A 23,133-nucleotide genomic window follows, 5' to 3' on the forward strand; every position below is an offset into this window, starting at 1 on the left:
CCTAATAATAATGGTAGTCAGAAATAAAACTATAGTTATTGATCTAAATTATTGACTGCAGAACTGTAATTATACAAGTAGGCTTTTCTGCCCTTTTGAAATAAACTATAAGGATATAAAAAAGATCCACTTGTGGGGTGTCTTACTTTTAGTCTCAATGATTTTCAATGAAATCCTTCTAACAAGGATGCTCAATTCAAATAGACTTTAGTATTCTCCACATCAATACCTATAAGACAGGAAATATTTTCAGATTATAACTGTAGTGTCACTTCCCAGTTAAATTCTGAAAAATCATATATCATATCTATGCTGTTCATGTCAGTGCCATAGGCTAATAAATAGTGCATTTTTGGGGTGTTCATTGCTTTGCTAAGCTAGAAATTTAGTGAAGCTTTAGTCATCTGGTTTCTAGTTAAACATAAGAAATTAACTTTTTCTGCCATCCCTCACCCATGCAAGAGATATTTACGGAATCTTTTGAGGAAGATTTTTTCACACATGGGAGGTACTCCTACGGATATTCTACTCAAAAACCAAAGAATAACTGCTTGGGGATATGACAGTCGAGGGCAGCTTTGGGCTGCAGTGACGACAATGTGGACCCTGAAGCAAGTGAGAATGCTAACAGAGTAACTAGTGCAAGGTTATAGAGAAGATGAAGCCAGACTCTTCCTGAAGGTACTCAGTGACAGGATGAGAGGCAAGGGTCACAAGTTAAAACAAGGCAAATTCTGAGCAGATAGACAAATATTTTTAACTATGAAGGTAGTCAAACACTGGGAGAGATGGGCCAGGTGTTTTGTGGAACCTCTGTCCTTGGTCCTGAGCAACCCAAGATAGGTTGGACCCACCCTGGGTATGGGACAAGACCAGATGATTTCCAGAAGGCACTTCCAACCTAAATTGTTCTAAAAACTGTGACCTTGGACATTAGGATAGTGGAGTTATGCTTGTTCAGGGAAGGAATAGAATGGTTGTCTTGGGAGGCTGTTCTCTCAGGCAAGAGTGCCCAGGGGAGCTGGTTGATGTCAAGAACAATTTCCATGACATGTAAGTGCAATTCATCCTGGGTTGCAAGAAAATAGGTAGAGAGAGTGGAAAATCAGATTGGCTAAACAATAAATGCTTAAATTCCTAATTGAGCTAAATAATGACCAGACTGATGATCAGAAAAAGGCAAATGCTACACATATCTTCAAAAAACCTGGCAAGAAAGAGGATTTGGAGAACTATATGCTGGTCAATCTATCCATAGCTCCAGGATGATTCTAGAGTAAATCAACATGGAAGCCATTCTACATGAGATAGTTTCAAATTAACTGTGAGAGTTGAGAGGTAAAAGAAAGGAAAACTATTATTCCCTGGAAACTGGAGCACCAAGTGACTAATGATTTCTTAATTTTTAACTTCTTAAGGGTTCTGGATGTTTAGTTCCCATCCACTTAAATAGAATCTGAGTTTAAAAACATGAACAAAAACCCTGTAAACCCTACCCTGATGGGATTCCAAAAAGCCTCCTCGGAACTGAATATATCTATTTTTTATAAGCATTTGAAGTAGCATATACATATATATGCCTATGTCTGTATCTGTCTGGGCACTCTCTGGCTTTCAAAAAGCAGCCTGCTCAGCATATCTTTGCCTGAGTTGGATGTATTTGTACTTCTCTGCAGAATATCATCACATAATGCATTTACAGGACAGTGTGTAACTGTTTTGGGTGATATACACCCTGAACAGTTTATCCTTATATACTTATCCAGACATGGGCCCTTTGAACTGTTCAGCTTGCTCTACTGACTTAATTTTCTAAAAGCCATTGTCAGCTGTTTTAGATTTGTAGGACACCACAGGCAAATTCTCCACAGCAATTTCGGAGCCAATGGTCCCTGGGAAATTCACTTTTTGTGAGTATTGATTTTGTCCAAACTGCAGGTATAGGCAGGCTCCAGATTCCACAGTCACCCATTAGCCACAGGCTCTTTGACTATCCCAGAAATACTGAATGCCAAAGCTGTACCCTCTCAGCCACTGTTGCTCACACACCTGTGCATACATAGGAGACTTAAAGTAGACATACATCAAATAGACCTGAAATCACTAGAAATTTTGCCTTTTTGGTTGTCTAATCTCCTAGTTGCACTCTTTCCTCTCAGTCAAGCCTACAATCCATACAAGGCATTAGTGCTTGGAATGACTCACATCTGTTTCCACAAAAACCCCAGTGAAGGTTTCATGTAACACTGACAATGAAATGAAGTAAGCATCTTCCTGGTGTGTGCTGTAGATTAAATGAGAGAGGATAGACAAAGGAAAGATATCTGAAAGACAGAAGACCTCTCTGGAGATGGTTTGGGCTTATGATCTAAGACTCAGACTAAGAGTTACAATGAAGACAAGAATATAGTAAAAGGCAGTCAAAAAACAAAGACAGACAAAAGAATCTGATTGAACTAGGTTGACTGTAAGCTAGTAAGTTGAAAAAAAACTGTGGGTGGAAGGAACAAAGAAAAATAAGTAGCAGAGGCAGCCTCATTCTCCTAAACAAACTTTGGCTGACTGAGTGGGAGGGACATGATTTGGTGGGCTTGGCAGTGCTAGATTAGAGGTTGGACTGGATGATCTTGAAGCTATTTTGTGACATAAAATGATTCTATGATTCCGTATAAATCACCAAAGCCATTATTTTTGATGTTTAAATGAAATAAAGGTTTAAAATACTTATCATACTTCCTTTGTTCACAATTCTATCAAAGAAACAAAGAAAAGGAAAAGAAATGATCTGTCACTTGGCTGTCACAAGGATATAGCCATCTCAGTATCACTCCTCCATTTGTAAAAATTTAGCCTACTTGTCAATCAGTGATAAGTGAGTCCAGTTCTAAGGCCGTCTGCCCCTGTTACAGAAAATAAATGTTCTGTCTTTCTCTCCTGTCATGTCTTTGCTCACTGAACATTTAGTCTTACCCAGACAAAAAACTCACCTCTATCATCCACAGTATTAGCTTTTCTCACTCAGGGTTTATGTGGACCCCTCAAGATATCATGCCTACTAATCCCTTACCCATCTTGCTGTGATTTTGGGCATTTTTGAGACGCCTTTTCAAAGAATGATATCCCTCCATGTGTGTAGCAGAGATGTAATACAGGGCAGCTTTAGATAACTATATTATTCAGCTAACCTACCTTTGCTGTCTGAATAGTTAACAGAAGGGTGATTTCTCTGGAGATGATCTCCAAACATTCAAGATTGTCACCTGCTCCTTCCCTCTGTCGTGCCCCAAACTGCATACAAAACCTCCCAGCTAGGACTCCTGTGCCACCTCCTCCACAGCGCTGGTGCACCCTCACCAGCCTGATTCTCCAGCCATCCAGGCAGAGAAAGTGCTGGAGGGCAGCATGGTCATTTCTCTTATTTGTGGATACAAGCACACCAGTGTGGAGGTAGGAAGGATGAGGGGAGCGTGGTGTCCTTATCCCTCTGCCTCAGTCAGATGTGCCTGGGTTCACACCTGAACTGAAGATGGGAGCCGAAATAAGCACTCCCAGATTCAAGAGCAGAGCTGTGGCCTAAATTAGATATTGGCTCCCAAAATACATACCAAGCAGCATGAAATTTTTGGGCCATATTCAGATAATCGGGGACAAAGAGTAACTCCAGAGAGTTGAATGTTTTCACTTTATTCACTAAACTTCCAATCTAGCAGCGAGCAAGTAGCAGGTCAGCAGTAGTGATGAACTAGGTCTCAGAATGCATCCAGACCAACCATCCCATCCTGTAAAATCCTTGCTGACAAAACCCAGAAATAAATAGAAATAGCATAAATTGCAGTCTGAGAACAAAACAAAATAAAAGGCTTTATAGATCTGAAGGATCCCTAAAAGGTTTTCCACTACATTGTCAAAACTTTGTGGTATTCCAATAAATAATTCACGTAACTCTAGTTCAAATGCAAAAATAAAGATTGTCATGATTAAATCCATTACAGCAGGAAGATTCTTGACAGTTTGTGTATTGGTATAATTCGAGTGTGCTTGGGAAAAATAATAAACAAATATTATGGTTTTAATACGTGAAAAATAGACTATATGACCTTCCTTAAATTCTCCATAAGTAGGCCTTGTCTAGTTACTAAATCAGGGATTTGAATTAAAAATAAAATGGGAAAAGTTTATAATCTCTGCTGTTTACTCTGCTAGACAAGTCCCTGAGCAACCCCTGTTTTGAGCAGGGGTTTAGACTCCATCTCTTCCAGAGGTCCTTTCTAACCTAAATAATTATATGATGCTATGTAAAATATCTAGACCTTTCTCATTTAAAATTAGTATAAATCCTCGATTTTTGATGGGCATGTTCTTCATCAAGGTGCAGTGTCCAATGCAAGATGAACAAATTTCTGGAGGAAATTATTGCATGTTGCAGTGTAGGACTTACCTCTCAGTGATGTGCCATTTAATTGAACTATGGTGTCTCCCAGTGGATGCACTTCCTGTGGGAGGAATAGCAGGCCATTTTCTTTATTATAATATGAAGCACCTGTGTGCTAAAAATTATCAGAATCCTCAGTTCATACAGCTAGCATTCCACTTGGTATGACAAATTTCAAAATATGAAGGCATTATTTATACCCAGAGGCTTTTGAATATTATTTTTCCATAAGAGATTTATGATTCAGCTATTGCCTGGTTAGTAACTCCTTGCTCATTTGCATTTGAAGTACAAGAAGTTTTAGTTCATAATTCTTTTTCACACAATGCAGGTTTTAATATCTATTCAGAAGGACAGTATATCTAGCAGAAATATCCTTTGGAAGCTCAAGTGGCTGTAACAGTATAAGGGAGGCACAAAAACTGGCACAGACTTATAGATCTAGAGGGGTTATAATGCTATCTATATTTGTAGAGGGACCACTCATCTCTGGTCTTTTCAAGGGCTGGTATGAGGTTTGGGGTGTGACTACCCAGACAGTGATCTCAGATCATTTTCAAACCTGTGCATACCCAGTTCTTTTGTATTTGGTAACACATTGGGCCAACTGCTTTCTCAGAGACAGAGTCGAGCAACTAATGTATAGTTTTTAAAATAGGACATTGAAAACAATATTGAGATCAATTCAAAACAGAAAGACTCTTCTAATTTATTGAAAAATAAAATTGACTAATCATCTTGTTAAATTTTTCAGGTGGATCCCTATTTACTTTTTCACAAATTGATAGTCTTTCAATGAAAACTAATAATTTTGACATAATACAATTTTTTCTTACACTTTCTTACCTTTCACTCAACTTGAACCAAATTCTCCAACTGATTTGATTGTTTCAGACAAAGCCAGCAAACAAAATCCATACAAATCTTCTCAGAGTGTCAAATGAGGGGTTTCCAGGGACTCCTCTAAATTCCTTTATTATGACACCTACAAACTATAAAGAAAGCGAATACTTCACACACATTTCTCTGACAATGTTAAAGGAAAGCTAAAAGTAATCAACATTTCAAATCTGAGGAATAACCCAGTATGGAGGATAGAAGGCAGCTGCTCTGATTCCTACTCAAACCCGCCCATTTCCCTCAAGTAATCACGTGCTTGACTGTGAATCCACAGCAAATATTCAGTCCTACTACTGGTCTTGTTTGGACCGGTTTTTCCGACTCCATCTGCAGCCAAGCCTCAGGGTCTGCCTCCACAGTGCCCAGTGCCTGATCTGACTTCTGATTTCCAGTGGTATTTCTTCCCACCTTGACCTCTCCTTGGCAGCGGAACTGGGGCGAATAACAGTGGCCATCTACTGCACTGCTACCAAAAAAAATCTAGCACATTCACAGTCAAATTTAGGGGTAAAACTACCCTGCACAGTTCACTTTCTTCAAAGATCAGAGAAAAGCCCTCAATGTGTAATGGGATACTTTCTGGTTTGAGAAGCCTCTGCTCATTTAATTGCCTTTCCATAAGACAAGTATGGCATGCTTAATGAAAATAGAGATGATACACTGGCACTTTTACCTAACACCCAGTTCCTTTGATAGCGGCTGGCTTGTTAGGATATTAAAATTACATCTGAGACAACCTTACTAGCTTCACACTCTTAAAACTTAGTAGTTCCCATTTAAGAACAGTTTATAGAAGAACTAATGTTTTTGCCATATGGCATGTTTCTCAGAATAAGCCACCAACATGTTTTTACAATAGACATATAAATAAATAATGAGATTTACAAGAGAGATTGTATTTGAAGCTATGAAGCTAGGTTGAACTTCAAGTACATTCACTGGTATCCATGGGCCCATTCCTGTTTATTCTCCATGATTAGTGTATTCACATTTTTATTTAAAGAATGCTTTAAAGACTCTTACTCCTTCCCCCCTGTTTCATTTTGTTTTTTCTCATCCATTTCAGTGTCATTATTTTCATATTCAGGAAGACAAACAGAATAAGAATATAGTATAACTGATATACTATATAAGTATATAGCATATATACTATATATAAGTACTATATATATACTATATAAGAATATAGTATAACTGATTTTTATTTGAAATGGTATCTGGAAATTAATCTCTTTTTTTCAAGAAACAAGCTGTTCTTTTAAAGGCTTACACTTCAAAGGCTGCCTTTTCTGAAAAGACACATATCTTGGCCTCTTTCTTTAGCTACACCACTATGGGTATCTAAATTACATATTGTATATTGCACTGTATTGTGACTTGAAGACACAGAGCCATGGGTAGCTGATGAAGACAGAAAAGATTCACTCTCATTTACTTGCTAGCATTAAATTTCAGTGCAGTGCTGCTCTTTGTGAGTCACGGTTTTGTATCTGGGCTGAAACTGCTGAAGGACAGGACAGCTGGAAGCCTCTGTGTTCAATAGCTGATGCATAGAGTGAAAATCAAATAAACTATGTTAGGAAAATATTCACATTTTCAGACTGAAAAGGGTACATAATTTCTATATTTGGCCACCTGCTAATGTGGTATTTAGTCTTAAAAAACGTGGTGAATATCATATGGAAGGAATAGTATATCTTTTTTATAGACCACTCAGTATAATCATATTTAAAAGAGTGTTTTAAATGTCTTTTTTCATAGTGTGTACGATAAGGGGATAATGAAAAGAATAACTGGTTTATATAATAGTCTTTCCCTGTCTGACAAACACAATAGTGTAGACAAGAAATCTACTTATATGGCCACATAACCCTTGCAGAAGAATAAAATGTGTATCACCTCTTCCTCCAGATATTATGTAGAGCATTCCAGGGACCAGGGCAGCCCCTGAGGAAAATTCACAAGGGTTCTTCCAGACCTCTGGATTGCATTGAATCCTAATGTTTTCATCCAGACCTAAGATTCGGAGACCCAAAAGGTGGCAGGCTGCTGACACTCACTAGATATCCATTGAGTCTGACATTCTGATTTAGTCACTGAAACTTTAATTTTGAACAGAACACTATGAAACTTCAGAAAAAAATCCCAAGACATAGGAAAATAGAGGTACCAGTTGTTCAAGCAGTAATCAACTTCAAACCACAGACATCAAAAAAAAAAATATAAACAGCTTAAAATTCAAACTGTTCTTCTGCCAAGGAACAAGCTGCAAACTTTAATAGTTATTATGTAATTTGTAGATGTTCTCATGGGCGTAGGAAAAAATTGGCGCAAATGCTTTTGCAGTTGTGTCATACAAGTTGTGTCATACACTGACCCTCAAATCTGTATTTTCAGATCTCTTATAATTTGCTGTTCTTCAGCACATGTGCTGCAGAAAGCTAGCTTAGTAACTGCCTGCTGTCTACAGTCTGTGCTTTCTTAAATGTATTTGCTTGGTATTGAGACAGGCTGCAAATGTGCCACTCAATTACACAGCAACCCAACAACTGGCAGCACACATAGACATTGTTGTGCTAATGTTGCATAGCATGGAAATGGCTCCTAAACATCCTCCTGCATGTGACACATTAAAGTATTTGACAATATTGTTTTAAAGCCTACTCAGGGACAAATAGTCCCATTTTCCCCAGAGACTACAAAGGAAACCACAGATTTCCACATGATGCACCCTTTTGCCAAACCATGCTTCAGTACAGACAAATGAGACAAACGAGACAAACGTTTGTTTATAGGGATGTTGTATGATTGAGCAATCATGTTTGCACTTTACTGTATTTTTATTCTTGTAGTAAGTGGTCTAATCCTAAATAGCCTAGGACATGAATAAGCTTTTTAAGTACCTTCTCCTGAATGACAATTTCTCATCGCCTTGTTGCTAAATGGAGGATATGTTGGTTTCTATGTCTAAAGGTGCATATGCACTTGGTTTCAAACCTTGGATTAGATAATTTTTTTTTTTTTAATCAAGTCATTTTTATGATTTATCATGTTCATTACACGAAATACATTAAGCACGTTCACCTGTGGATGATCTCTCACAATCTGAGTGTGCAGCATACCTGGGGGTGGGCACAATTGTATTGGGTTTGCATGGCCAGGTTTAGGTAGAAGAAAGGCTACAGGGGTGGCTCTGTGAGAAGTGTTAGAAGCTTCCCTCATATCCAACAGAGCCAGTGCCAGGCAGACTCACCACTGGCCAGGGCCAGGGCCATCAGTGAGGGTGGTAACACCTCCAGGACAACATAGTTAAGAAGGAGAAAAAAAAAAAATCCTGTGCAACAGCAGCTAGAACAGAAAAGTGAGAATATGTGAGAGGAAAGGCCCGGTAGACACCTGAGACAGTGGAGGAAGTGGAGGAGGTGCTCCAGCTGCTGGAGCTGAAATTCTCTTGCAGCCCATGGTGAAGACTCTGGTGAGTCGGGCTGTCCCCCTGCAGCCCATGAAGGTCCACACGGGAGCAGATATGCCCTTGCAGGTCCTGGCAGAGCCCGTGCCAGAGCAGGCAGGTGCCTGAAGGAGGCTGTTACCCCATGGGAAGTCTGCACTGGAGAAGGCTCTTGGCAGGACCTGTGGCCCCATGGAGAGAGGAGTCCATGCTGGAGCAGGTTTGCTGTCAGGACCTGTAACCCTGCAGAGGATCCACACTGGAGCAGTCTGCTCCTGAAGGACTGACCCTGTGGAAGGGACCCTCGCTGGAGCAGTTTGTGAAAACTGCAGCCCACGGGAAGGACTCACATTGGAGAACTTCCTGTGGGAGGGATCCCATGCTGGAGCAGGGCAACATTTGTGAAGAGGGGACATGTGTGATGAGCTGACCACCCATTTCCCTCCACCCTGTCCTACTCGCAGGGAGGAGGCAGAGAATCTGGGTGTGAAGTTGAGCCTGGGAAGAAAGGAAGGATGGCGGGGAAAAGGTGGGGTTTAGGATGTGGGTTTTTTCTCATTACCCTTCTCTGATTTTGATTGGCAATACACTAAATTAATTCCCCCCAGCCAAGTCTGTTTTCCCCGTGACAGTAAATGTTGAGTGATCTCTCCTTGTCTTTATCCCTACCCATGAGCCTCTCATTCTACTTTCCCCCTTGCTGAGGAGGGGAGTGATAGAGTGACTTTGATGGGCACCTGGGGACCAGCCAGGGTCAATGCACCAAATAGTGAAGTGTAAATATTTTTGCCACTAATGAAAACTCTTCTAGACACTGACATTACCTTTGACACCAGAGAAGTGAGACACCTTAAAATAACTTGAATTAATAAAATGAACATATTAATTTTTAGAGTTCTGGAGCAATCTGTGAAGAGCTGAATTTAAAGAAGCAGAGCTCAAAACTATTTTCAGAGAAGAATTTTCAGAATTATTTCCACTTCATTTTTCTATTTTTATTATTAAAGGTGAATCATAATTTATAACAATGTGAAATTATACTGTGCTCAAATATTAACTATGAAAGTAAGGGATATTTATACACTACCACATTATGACACTTTCTCACTACTTAGCATACTATCAATATATTTTCATAATGTTCAGTCTTAGAGAAATGTTGAAACTTCTAGAAAAACAATACTGCTTGCACAATTCCTTTCCTTTACAGATGTAAAATGTTCATGAATAATTTGAATGCAATTCAGTTCTGAGACTTTTGTCTGAATCAACTCTACATTTCCCTCCAGGACACAAATGCATTCATAAACTTGTAATTGATTTCTTAAACTGAAGGCAGAGAAACTATTTTATCTTTGGAGCACAGCATAGAAAAACAATCACCAGAGTATTACAAGATGCAGTTTGTATCAAATCACAAGATTAAATTTGAACATATAAACACATCTATATCTGGCATGAATATTTTTATTGCAAAATTATGGACTTACCTTAGAAATAGATTTATAAAACAGTATTCAATAGCTTTCTATGGACAGTCCTTTTGTGCCTCCAGTTATTTTACAGATAGTGCACATAAAATACTGTATTTATTTTCAATATCAGAGTCTCAAGTCTACTCTTTGTCTTATATCAATGATTTAATTCTCTCTTGCAGCCTTGGCATAGCTTAAAATTCAATAGGATTAGTCTAATTTTACATTTATGATATTCCTTTCATCTGCTTTAATTTACAGAAAAGAATCTTTATTAAAGGAAAACCTGAATTTACTGAATTAATAAATAAGTCAGCTATTCAGTCAGTCTGGTTTCTTCATTTAAGTGACTGGAAATCTAATTTTTATAGTGTCCCCAGGTAATTAATACAAAATTCAACTCTTCATGGCATACAATCCTTGCTTAAATTGCAAGTAAGATGAGCTTAACTGTCTCATTCTTAGCAGAACAAAACCTCTATCACAGCATAACGCCCTTCTCTTGAAGAATTATTTGAGATCTTCTACCAGAAGTATCAGACTAAGGTGACATTGCAGGGAAAGGAGTCAAAAGATGAAGACACTTACACACCTATATGTTTATAAGTTGCGGAGATGCAACTATGTGCTGTGTGTTCCTTTTATCCTCATGGAATAAAGAAGAGATGGAGGTGGGGAGAGTGTTGGGCCACAGAGCACCTCTGCCCTCTGGACTCCTGAAATAAGCAGTGGCACCCCAGCAGGACTTGTCCACAATGATGTCAACTTCCACACATGGATTGCTCGTTTTGTTGTGTTCATGCCCAGTTGGATACTCCATGCACTCTTTCACGCCACAAAAAAAGCACAGGAAGTAGCTATGGATATGCCTGTGCTAGTGCCTTTAATATGGTCATCACCTGAGATGCTCCCTGATCACTTTGCCTGTTTGTCTGCTTATTTCCATGTGCAGACAGCCCTGTTAATAATACAAATGGTCCAGTTCTGATCATCTGTTGTCATCACTGTTTGCAACATAAACACAACATGCTTCAGCCTCACAGTATTCAGCCTCACATGCAACATTAGTGCATGTGCACTCTTAATGCCATCTTACTCCTGCTTGGAGAGCATTTGGGAGAGAAAGTTCCTAAAGACTGTGTACATGCTGGGCATGCCTCATCCATGATCCACAGGAGCAGCTGCAGAGCAACCCTATGGCAGATCCATAGCATTAACTAGTGTATTCTGCACATACATGCTAACATTCAAGCAGGAGTGAGGTGCAGGTGAGTCTCTTTTCCGAGGTAACAAGTGACAGGACCAGACTAAACAGCCTCAGGTTGTGTCAGGGGAGGCTTAGATTAGATGTTAGAATAAAGCTTCTTCATTGGAAGAGGCTGAGAACAGAAGTGGTGGAATCGCCACCTCTGGAGGTGTCTAAAAGGCATGTGGATGTGGTACTTGGGAATATGGTTTACTGGTGAACATGGTGGTGCTAGATTAATGTTTCAACTTGATGATCTTGGTGGTCTTTTCTAACCTTAATGATTCTATGAATCTATGATGCCAGAGCTCTACATGTTTGAGTTGCCATGATGTCATTCCTTTAATACAATCTACATGTAAGGGTCATAAAATCCAGTATTACTTCTTTGTGTGAATGCAAACAAAACAAACCCAAAGGCTACAATAATATTTTTAACCTCATCCTTCACAGCAAATGCATTAAACTCCAAGATTCAGTACTCACAGTTGCTGAGGAAAAAAAAAAGAACTTTTTTTTCTGAGGTTTCTTTCATGTATTTGTTGTGAACAGATAGTTACAGCTAAACACAGAACACGAGTCTTGTCAAGAAAGGATCAGGAATATGAATCACATTCCCAGCAGACTGTAATTTGTACAAAATGTATCAATGAGCAGTGCATTCACATCATGACTCTGCTTGCCAGAAGGCTTGTATTCTCCGTGACAAAGTACAATTTTTCCCATCACTAAGTCAAAAGCTGGAGCTACTCAGCATTGAATCATTTGAGGCCAGACATCTATTAACACATTTAGAGACATGGGCGAACATTTCCAATGCACTGTGATAACTAGCAGATAATTTATTCCTAATATCTCTTCAAAGATGGTGATACAGATAATAATAGAAATCACAAATAAACTGAGGAATACAAGAGCAGCATCCTAAAGCAAAAATTTTGATTTAATACCCAAGTAAATGTGTAAACATGAAATTTTTGCCAAAATTCATCTTAAGGTAGTTTCATGGAATTCAATGCACAGCAATAATATTGGAACTAAAAAATTTATCTATATCCGTTTAGCTAAATAAAATAGCAGCATCATATATAAAAGTTGCATTTGTGATTGAAATCAAGCCTTTCATATTTCAGCTTCATAACTGGTCTACATATGTCACATGGTGATAAATTTGTTTTCTTTTAAAACTTACTGTAGGCTATATGTTGATTACATTTAAGTAATAGTGATGATGATGATCATGATAATGATCACGATCATGGAAATTATAACGATGATGACAAGAATATCAAGTCTTTCTTGTGTCTTAGTATTTGTTACTACAGCAATTGTCTTGAAAAGTGGTCACTGGCATGTAAGGAGATGTTTTTCTAGTTATATCCACCTTCCCAGCCATAATTTCCAGAGATCTTCAAGTTCAAATGTTTTCGTTTGGCATTTTTTTAAACTTCTTCTCCAGATGGTAATGTAATATTTCCTCCACAAAGTCCTACTGATTCCTGTGTTAACTCAGAATTAAGAAGATTTGTTGCTAAAACCTGGGTAACACACAATTTAAACAGTTTTTTGTATACTGAAATGGATGCAAGAAACACAAATCCAAAATTCTGAAGATCTTTCAAAGTGTGAGTCATGGTATAAAAAAGCTCTTGATGAATAAAATAGCACTTGAATATGTTTGCACTGTATCTGTCGGACAACATCTGGATGGAAAGGCAAGAAGCCCTTGCTTAGATTTTCATTACCCCCGAAGTTCATTATGGAGATGGATGATGTACATTAGTTAAATTAGTTGCTGTGACCTACCACAGAAAGCATATGCTTTGGTTTGCTGTGTTGGCAAAAAAAAAGGAAGTATGAGGGAACGGGTATGGCCACTTGTTTCAGTCAAAGCCTGTTCTTTCTTTTGCTCCTAAAGAGTGAAGTGAAAATTAATAAAAATCATATGGACGCTTTGTAAAAACACCCAGAATCTGCCCTCTTAAGGAGATGGTTCTTCAGAAAGTCCTCAAGTGGCTATAGCAGGAGCATCATATAAGCTCAGGGAAAAGACACAGTTTCTATCCTTTTGTTTCAGAGAGGCAAAGTGAAGACAACCTTGGCTACCTTAGCAAGAGATTAAGGAAGGTAGAGTTTGGGAAATATATTGCAGATCATGAGGCTCTACCTGGTACCAGGGACCTGCTACTGACACACATAGGACTGAAGAGGTAGGATTTGGAAAGGCAGTCAGAGTTTTGATCTGGTAGGATAAATTACATCAGTTTTTATTTCTGATTTCTTAATAGCATGATTTCCTTTCAATTCAAATCTATATGGATCAGCTATGGATCATCATAAATAGAATATCAGTAGAGAATTAATTATTTGTGGCTGCATTAGTGCAAGTAACACAACTCCCATTTGAACTGTTTGCAATCCTGTTTTGCTGCTGTATGAACAACCTGTTTCATAATCATGGGTGTTTCCTGTAGATAGCCAGGGCATTCAGGCCCAAATCTCTACCTTACGAAGTCAGAAAACAACTTACTTTCCATTTTTTTTTTCCCCTCTGAGGAATCCAACCCAAACTGAATTTGCCTAAAAGAACTGAGCAGTTGGGTCATCCTGCTCTGCCTTTGTCAGTTCATTATACCCTTAAGCCAAAAGCAGCCAACATTCACAACTTCTTGAGGATACTTTTGTCCTGGCCATGAGTTTGACAACTAGACAATACAGCCATGTCTGCCTCACAGAACAAACTCTGCCAGTTCCAACTTGGGTCTCCACATCACTCTGCCAGTCCTCCCCCAACAACACAGACACAGGAGCAGTTTATTTGACTTGATAACTGGTTCCTCTTGTCATAATTAAATGATCAAAGTGAAATTGTCAGGACATTAGTTTGGTACCATCTTTAAAATTTTTCAGCATTATTTTATTGCAAGATTAAAAAGATTATCAACCAACACCTCTATCTTCAGTATTCACCATCTACAAGAATGTGAACTGGGACTGGCTGTGAAAATACAGAAGCAGTTCTGTAGAATAAAAGAATTATCAAAATATACTGTTAAGAATGCAAAACACATGTTGGGATTTTCATTCTACTAGGTTGTTTCTGTAGGTTTTTTTTTTTCTGTAATAAATCTATGCAGAATTGATAGATTACATTGTCTTTGATTCTTTGTATCTGTACTGCAAAATATAAACTACTAATTATTAAGTAAGAATCTAATTCCTTTTAATGAACTGTGCCTTTCCCAAGTAGTAACAAAACTGTGGAAAGTAAAAAAAAATCCCCACCCAGATAACCAGAAACCATATCACAGTGCCAGCATCAACAACATAGTCATTCATTTCAAGACTGGGAACTTGTACACTAGGTATTTTTCTACTCAGGATTTATTTGTGTGAGAAAACAGAATCTAGGCTTTGATGACAAAGTCTTTCATCTGATAATTGGAGTTTTTCATTTTTATGGCCTTCTACAGTGCCCCTGGGGACTCATACATTTGAGTTACTGATTCTCCCATATGGATTAAACACCCTGGCCAGACTACAGTGTTGTCCCAAAGCCAGCCCCCTCTTAATAATGAGATATTGTAATACCTGTTGGAAATCTAAGTGGAGTGAATTGAAAAAGATATAGTCCAGATGAAGACACAAAATGTAGAGTAAAACAAGGGCATAAGATGTTCAAACAACAAATTCCAAGAACACTGATGGCCAAATTTACAAAGAGAAAAATTTAAATTTAATTTTATTTTTGAATGTCTCTTTTTTTTTTTTTAAGAAATAAGAGAAGTCCTGTACGGAGCACTATTTTAGGATTAAAAAAAAAAAAAAAAGGAAAAGGAAAAAAGTTACCCAAATGAATTTCCCATCATTTGAAAATGAGTTTTGATAGAAAAAAGTGGACCTGAACCAAACTCCCCACTGAGAGTGTTTGTCGGTGCTACCCACGGGGCAGGCAAGGCAGGGCATGCGGGATAGGGACTTACATCTGGAAAATGCAGCCCAATTCATTCTACTAAGAGGAAAAGCAGGAACACCCATGTTCAAATACCTCCTGACAGACTGAAACTAAAAGTGACCATAGCCTGTAGGTTGCACAGTAGTACAGTAATCTTTAATTTTCTTTTTAGGAGCAGGACTGATATCAGGGGAACGAAAGTGAAAAAATTAGAAAGAAAGCACTTGAGAGACAAAAATATAATTGTTTTGAATATTACAGACTGTAATTGGACTTAAGAAGTTCTGACATTTCATTCAATACATGATCAAAATATCTGAGACACGGACAGTTAACATTGCTCTCAGACTTTTAGTGAAGACATCGAGCTACTGTTATTTGCAAAATCCATCTCTACCAAATTATTTACAGAGTCAGTAACAAATATATCAGCAATGCAGAAATATAAGTAGTAGAAGTTACACTTTTAACTTCTATCAGTGGTCAGATCGGGTGGTGTCAAATGGCACAGCTCCACTGTGGTGTCCAAGAAGAACTGTGACTTCCATCAGTTCTGGATCTGGATGATTCTTTGCACACAATCTGAATGCCTGTTTTCCTTGCAAATGAATACTTTTTGTGGAGTTTTGCTGCCAATACAGTAGTACAGTGACACAGGCAATTCCTTGCAACATTTCTGTTTACAGTTCCTTTCAAGTCTGCATATTATGCTATGTAACCAATTACAATCAAAGGAACCCCACCATTAACCATTGGATTAAGTCATAAGGGAGAACTTCACTGAGAGCTAATTGACTGAAAGTCTTAGAAAGTCAGTGAGTGACTGTATCAATATCCTATCAATCATATGGATTGTATCTTGGATATTCTTACCCCAGATAAGGACATTCACTTGAGTTACAGAATTGCTCTAACAGGGAATTTTTTGTGGGGTAGAATTAATAACTACTAATTAAAGAGACGGGAAAAACAGCAAGCAAAACTATCAGTTGTAATTGTAGTAAGAGACTTCATACAGACCCTTCCCATTCCTGTCTGGCTTTGGTACTACCTTCACCCACTTTTTCCTCTTCCTAAAGGCCAGACACCTGTTCTTCTTGTCAGCTGGACTGGGACACAAGCTTTTCCCATCATAAAGAACAGCAATATTTAGTTCTTTCCCCCATCTGGTCTAACTCTATACAGGGAATAGAAATCATAGAATATGCGCTCATATCAGCACGGATTAACCTGTAGCGTAACTATTCACTGCACAGCAGAACTTCTCTCAGTGTGATCAGTATTTAGCCTAAATCAGTATTTCTTTGAATACAATTTAAAGAATATTAAAACCCCACAATTTTATATCTTTTCTACTGATATTTGTGACTGCTAGCACTCAGAAAACTGAAATGTGACGAAACACAGTATAATGTAGACACATTATATGCCACCAGATGTAAGTGCCACAAAGAATCCCTGGGAATGCAGCTCCATTCTCACCCGAAAGAGCCTTGCTGATATCCCTTCCATACTCCTCTGACCAGATTGCAGACATTGAAAGGAAATAAACAGCTACCTGCATATATCACCAACAAACCAGCAACCAAATGGCTTTTTGAGATAAAGATGTGGAGATTTTTTTTACAGCAAAGGGAAATATTCGAATTTGAGCCTGAAGGGGTACTAAGGAATAGAATAATAATTGGTTCTCTGCCAATAAATTGCATGCTAGAACAAATGGGTCTGTATGCCAAATGAAAGTGTACACTCTTATCAACCACTTTTATTTAAAGTATGTATATATGTGTGTGTAGGGAGTGTGCGTAGGTGCCCAGTTAACTGCTTGCACATCAGGAAATGCATGGAAAATCAAATCCCATGATATGAAGCAAAAAACCTGAACTGTTGCTATGCTGCTGCTACCTGTGATCCACAATGGAATTTGAAACTGAAGTAGGTGTTCAATGTCACAAGCACACCAAATTCTTTTATTTTTTTTTTAATTATATTAAGCTGCTTGGAATTTTATACATGTATATAAAGAGTTAATTTAAACCAGGTGCTAGTAAGAGCTGGCAAAAGCTTTTTCTAACTTTGTGCTGCCTTCTCAAGATTTCTCACTGTCCCCCAATCACACCAGAATGATGAACAATTCAGGGTTCACTCTGAAAACATATTCAAGTTTAATTATGTCAGGTTCCTTTTCAGTTATGTTTCAATTTGTTGGACCAGTTAGTGGTAAAATTTTACTACTTAGAAATCCAGAAACAGATAGGAAAGTACTTTAGGACACAAAATATCTAAGATACTTTTATGTATCTTTGTCAGTCTTTACAGGAATTCATTCTGATAAGACAGTGGGGATTGAAGCACTGAGTCAGGCTTGCACAACACAGAAACTTCCTGTATATGCTACAGAACTGCAGAGAAATATATTTTTACAACAAAAAAATTTTTAGCTTCCTTATCCACAAAATATGGGATGGTGGTAAAATATCGATATATCTTGTGAACAGAGGGAATGTGACAAAACAACAAAAAGCTCTCAGCATTTATGCAGAAGTACTGTTTTCCTCAGGGTCTCTGTCTACAAGATGAATGCTCCCCGTGAACACTGATTCCCCTTGAGCCGCAGTATTCTCCAGCTGCTTATTTGTGCAGTATGGAATCTGGCCACAGAAATACATGTAAATCCATGGGTTGGTGCAGCTATTTAGATTGCCAAGGAGCATGATAATGGTGAATGCTGAACCTAGAACAAAACAGTTAAAGGAATAAGAGACTAAATAAAGCACTCTTACAAATAAGTTATATTTTCACAGTCTGCTGCTTCCTGCTGTATCTATTGATATAGTAAAGCTAATCTTGTAGTAGGAAATTCCCATTTCAATGCAATTTGCAACTGCTGAAGGCATAAAGCACACTTTATTGTGTGCATTGCAAAGTTAAATAGTTTCATATAGCTCTTTTTTGATGTAGCTGCATTAATTTTAAATTCAACTACTAAGCTGTTAAACAGATACAAATAAATACAGATATATATTTTGACATAAATTTATGTAGAATAAGACTCAAATCCACACTGACGGGAAGAATTCTTAAAACAAAGATCAGAAACTACTGTTTTTATCAAGCAGAACTATTACATATTCTCCTTTGCTTTTTTACCTCTGAGTTTAGAACAGGTGAATTTAAAGTTGCATATAGAGTCTGCCTTTCACAAAGAGGCAATAGTATAAATTTGACAAGATTATTCTTGTTTACAACATGGTGTTCTTTGATAACTCTCTCAGACTTGCTTTTTTTGCTTTATAAACAGCTGGACAACTTCTGGTTTTTTCATAGTGTCCTGAAGAGATTTCATCAATATGATTCCAATATTAAAAAAAAAACAGATGTCTTATAACATCACTGCTCTACCCAGTAAATAATAAATATTTATCTTATTACTTTGAATAGTTAATTGCTGCTTTTCACCTCAAGAACCCAAAATACTGCTGCTATAAAACCTAAAACCTCTAAAAGTCTGAAGCCTTGCTGAAGCACATGATACTTTTCACCACACTGTTCAAGAATCTTTAAATTTTTAACCACTCAAGACACACACACAAAATAGGCACATGATGTTTTGATCACAAAACACAAGAAGTTCCCTGTACCTAATTAAATACAAGAGATAATCAGTGCAGGTATTTCTTTTTAATCCTCCTCAAATGACCACAAGTAACCTTTACACAAAAGCAAAGTGCAAACATAAAGCACTCGAGAGCAGTGTGCCAGCCTGCTCTGCAGCTGTGGCTGAGGAGGGAGAGCAGCTTACCTTCGGTCAGGATGCTGGGGAACCACACAGACCACAGCTGCGCAATGAAGAACGGTGACCAACAGAGAACATACGCAACAACTGTCACCACTGTCATTTTTACTGTCTTGATCATAGCCTTTGAAATGCAGTTCACACTGCTTGCTCGGGATGGTAGGACTTCATTCTGATTTGTTGCTTCACATTCATTCTGTTTTTTCACATTTATATTTCTTCTGATTATTTTGCAAATCTTGACCTGGCATGTGATAAGGATTGCTGAGGGAATGAAGAATATAACTACAAAAATCCAAGTCACATATGCCCTTGGGCCCCAGGGCTGAATAAATTCACCCCAACATTCAAAGACGCCTGGAGATATTTCAGTCTTAGAAAAGATAAATACCTGCGGTAGGCTAAGAATCAGTGCTATAGACCAGCTGGTGCAAATGGGGATGTTCCAGAGAGCTCTCTTCTTTTGGAAAGTAACCATAGGGTAGCAAACGGCTTGATATCTGTCCACTGTCATGACCACTATCATATAAGTAGAGGCAAACATGCCCAGCAATTGTAGATACTTGATAATTCTGCACAAGAAATCTGGCCCTATGAAAACATCTGTAATATCCCATATGAGTTGAGGCAGCACTTGGAAAAAGGCTACTACTAAGTCAGCAATGCTGAGGTGAAGCATGAACACATACATCCTAGACAGCTTCTTTCTTCTTCGCCACAGCACCAGTATGAGAATAAAATTGCCCACAGACGCTGTCAGAAATATGACCCCCAGTACAGCAATCTCTACTTGAGCTAACTGCTCATCTCTTTCTGGTCTTCCAATAGGGTCTGACTGATTTGTCAAACTCAGGAATCTGTGAGGAGGAGGACTCTCAGTCTGATGTGTGTTATCCTGCATAGGAAATGAAAAATTCTTCATAATGCACAGAAGCTACTCACAGTAGCTGCCACTTGCGACTCAGGTTGACAGCTGTGAAGCACTGGCTGGCAAACAAACCAGCCTGGGTTCGAGTTTCAGTGTATCTTCAAGCAAATCTTCTTGCTCATGCAAACTAAAGCAGTGGGGCTTGGATTGTGATAAAATTCTGTCTCTTGCTGGCATGCAGAAAGGCTTTATATAGGCTCCCAGCAGACAGAGCCTTATGTAACTACAGAGCCCTTGGGTAGGCTGCAGGGACAGCAGCCAATGGCAGACCGAGCCACACAATTGGGGGAAATATATAAATAAAAGGCAAACTTCAGAGGCTCAACGTGATTCAATTACTCACTTCAGTCAAAACCCGAACTTGTAAATAGCTGTGGTCAGAGTCATACTTAAATGACCTTACTCAGGAGAGTTCTTGCAAAAAATTTTCTACGCAAACCAGAGGAACACACTTCAGGAGAAGCGGGAGGAATGTTTATACGTAGACAAAATTGGGTCCCTGAGCTCAGACACATGGTAACGGCAACCTCCAGGCTCCTGGGGCATGACCACATCCTAAATGCAGCACAGACAAAGAAATGCATTTTCCACTGCCTTTTTTTTCCTTTTTCTCTTTTTTGGAGTCACCTGGTTCTAAAATAAAAAAATGTAGTGCCCTAAAAATAATATTTTTATTTCAAGACAGGGTCAAGACTTAGATTTTTTTTCTCAGCAAAATGAAAAATAACACATGTGAAATAAATTACTTTTATTGAGACCGTGAGTCTACTGAGAATTTAATCAAAAAAATAAGTGAAAATTCAGGAGCAAATCCAACTAAGGAAAAGGTCTCTATGATGAAACAATATCCAAAGGTCTCTATTCTATTATAGTGCTAAAGTCTGTGAGGTCATTTTTCAGTATCTAAACATTTTTATTTTTGTCAAGTAAATTGTATCAGGAACACAAGAAATGCATTGTTCTTCAACTTTCCAGTATGACTTTTGCATAAAGTTAGTGGCAGGTAAAAATAGAAAATTTGATCTGATTTCATTCTTTTATCTCTCAGCCCTCCCTCTTAATCACAAAAGAGAGATTTAATAACATTGATTCTTTTAATATGAAAAATAACAGATATTTGTATGCAATCTTATTTGAAGCTTGGTCATTCATATCCTTCTGGTTACAGTCAGGAGACTGGTAATTTAAAGTCTTTCTGAAGAGGAAACCAGTTAGGTGAAAAGCAGTATCCATGCTGCATATATAGTACATAATACTGCACCTAAGCTGATTAATCACTGTGATCACAACTATATTATAAGATCAGCTCAGGAAGCTCAGAGACAGACTACCACTTATTTTCCACTAAAGGTTTTCATGTATCACCAAGCAGGTGAAGTACAAAATTCATAAACAGGATGCTGAGGTAGACTACAAAAGTTTATAAAACCTACATGACTTCTTTTCTCTCTCTTTCCCCCTTACATGCCACCATGGGATGGATGTTAATAGCTCATGAAAGGGTAAGACTATGAGAACAGACAACAGAGAAGCTAAACAATCTCAAGAAACTTTTCCACTGACAGCAGCTGTACGTATCCATGATCTAGACTTGGCTGAACACTGCTGCAGCTGCCCAAGTCTACAAAGGCTTTTCTCTAAGACTGTGTCGCAAAGAGTATGAATCACAACTTAATCTAATATACCTGATTTTTTTCCTAAATAAAGGACTTTTCATAGGAAATTTGGATTCTTGAGGTTGTTTCCTTTTAGTTTGCCCCCTCAATTTGGAATCTATCTCAATTAGTGGGAAATACGCATAACAAGACCATAAGGGAACAAGTGGGTTTGCCTTAACCCTCACCCTCCCTTCACCCAGCAACTTGCAGAAGAGTAATTGAATTGGCCACAAATCATGAACCCCTGGAAATGCTGCTGATGGCAAAGACTGTGCTGGAGAGCAGCTGGGCTGATCTCAGGTTCTTTCTCCTGATGGAGTTTTAGGTGTGTGCTCCAAAATAATTTACCTTGACCCTCCTCACTCCATAACTTAACAAAAAGGCAAGTGGGATCTTTATTCTTCCAGCAAGATATGAAGTAAACATGTACATCTAGGCAGAGCTAGGATCAAGTGTGTTGAAACAGGAACATGTTGAACAGAATATTAAGTTCAGGTCAGGCATGGAAGATAAACATACATGTATAGTTCATTATTTGAAATGTCAAGAAATTACATGCAAGAAGACCAGTATATGCAACACGAGTCAGTTCTGGGATACTGTTGGAAGACTAACCAGAATATCATACCAAAAGCACCTATTTGTATGATTTTTCACAATGCATAATGTATGGATAGACATATATTTCAGGCAAATATGTTTTATCAGCTATACCTAGAATGGTCCAACAAGATCCCTGGGAACATGCAACTCTTCCTCGGTCTACACATGCACACAGTGTCTGGGCAACAGCCCAGGTGTCAGATCCAGCATGTGGTCACAGGCTAAAGGGCAAGCACACTGTGAAACGAGTAGCCTTTACTATGTTTATAGAAAGGGTGGTGGCCCTCCTTGTACAAATTGTCCTGGTGATGTAAGACTCTTGTTCCGTCTTGCATATAATCAGCTCAATATATGTTAATGCTTTCATCACTTTATAATTGTGACCTTTCAATCTTTTTCCAATTACAAGCTACATTGAGAGCATTGCAGAAAATGTTGTATTCAAGGAGTTAGTGATCTTGAACAGAACTTGTCTGTTCTACTGAGCCTTGTACTTAAAGCCTGTGCTGACACTGGTGAATGTTTTGAAGGAGATGACACCCCAACCTGTCAGGAGAAAATACATGTGATTGTTTGCCACACAAAAGTAAAGGCTCCACATTGTGGGAAGAAGGAGGAACCTCTCCACAGATGACATATGTGCATTGGAAGATCCATGTAATATCTGTCTGATGCTGCACAAAAATGGAGTT

At 38.3% G+C, this 23,133-nt stretch overlaps 1 protein-coding gene across 1 annotated transcript; it reads right to left on the bottom strand.

Annotated features, from left to right (window-relative positions):
• Window positions 1-15,340: 15,340 nt before the first annotated feature.
• Window positions 15,341-20,366, bottom strand: LOC104698314 (arg8-vasotocin receptor-like). The gene is made up of 2 exons (XM_010413554.4): window positions 19,259-20,366; window positions 15,341-18,190 (listed from the first exon to the last, which is right to left on the bottom strand). Exons 1-2 carry the CDS (start codon window positions 20,172-20,174, stop codon window positions 17,991-17,993), a joined length of 1,116 nt encoding a protein of 371 aa, XP_010411856.1. The 5' UTR covers window positions 20,175-20,366; the 3' UTR covers window positions 15,341-17,990.
• Window positions 20,367-23,133: the final 2,767 nt, after the last annotated feature.

Source organism: Corvus cornix, chromosome 1A (genome assembly GCF_000738735.6).
Source record: "Corvus cornix cornix isolate S_Up_H32 chromosome 1A, ASM73873v5, whole genome shotgun sequence".
NCBI lineage: Eukaryota > Metazoa > Chordata > Aves > Passeriformes > Corvidae > Corvus > Corvus cornix.

Excerpts from the sequence above, each read along its gene's own strand:
- LOC104698314 (XM_010413554.4), bottom strand. The coding sequence starts at position 20,174 with ATGAAGAATTTTTCATTTCCTATGCAGGATAACACACATCAGACTGAG. Across the intron at positions 18,191-19,258 it reads CCCCAGCATCCTGACCGAAG|GTTCAGCATTCACCATTATC; the intron begins GTAAGCTGCTCT and ends GTTTTGTTCTAG.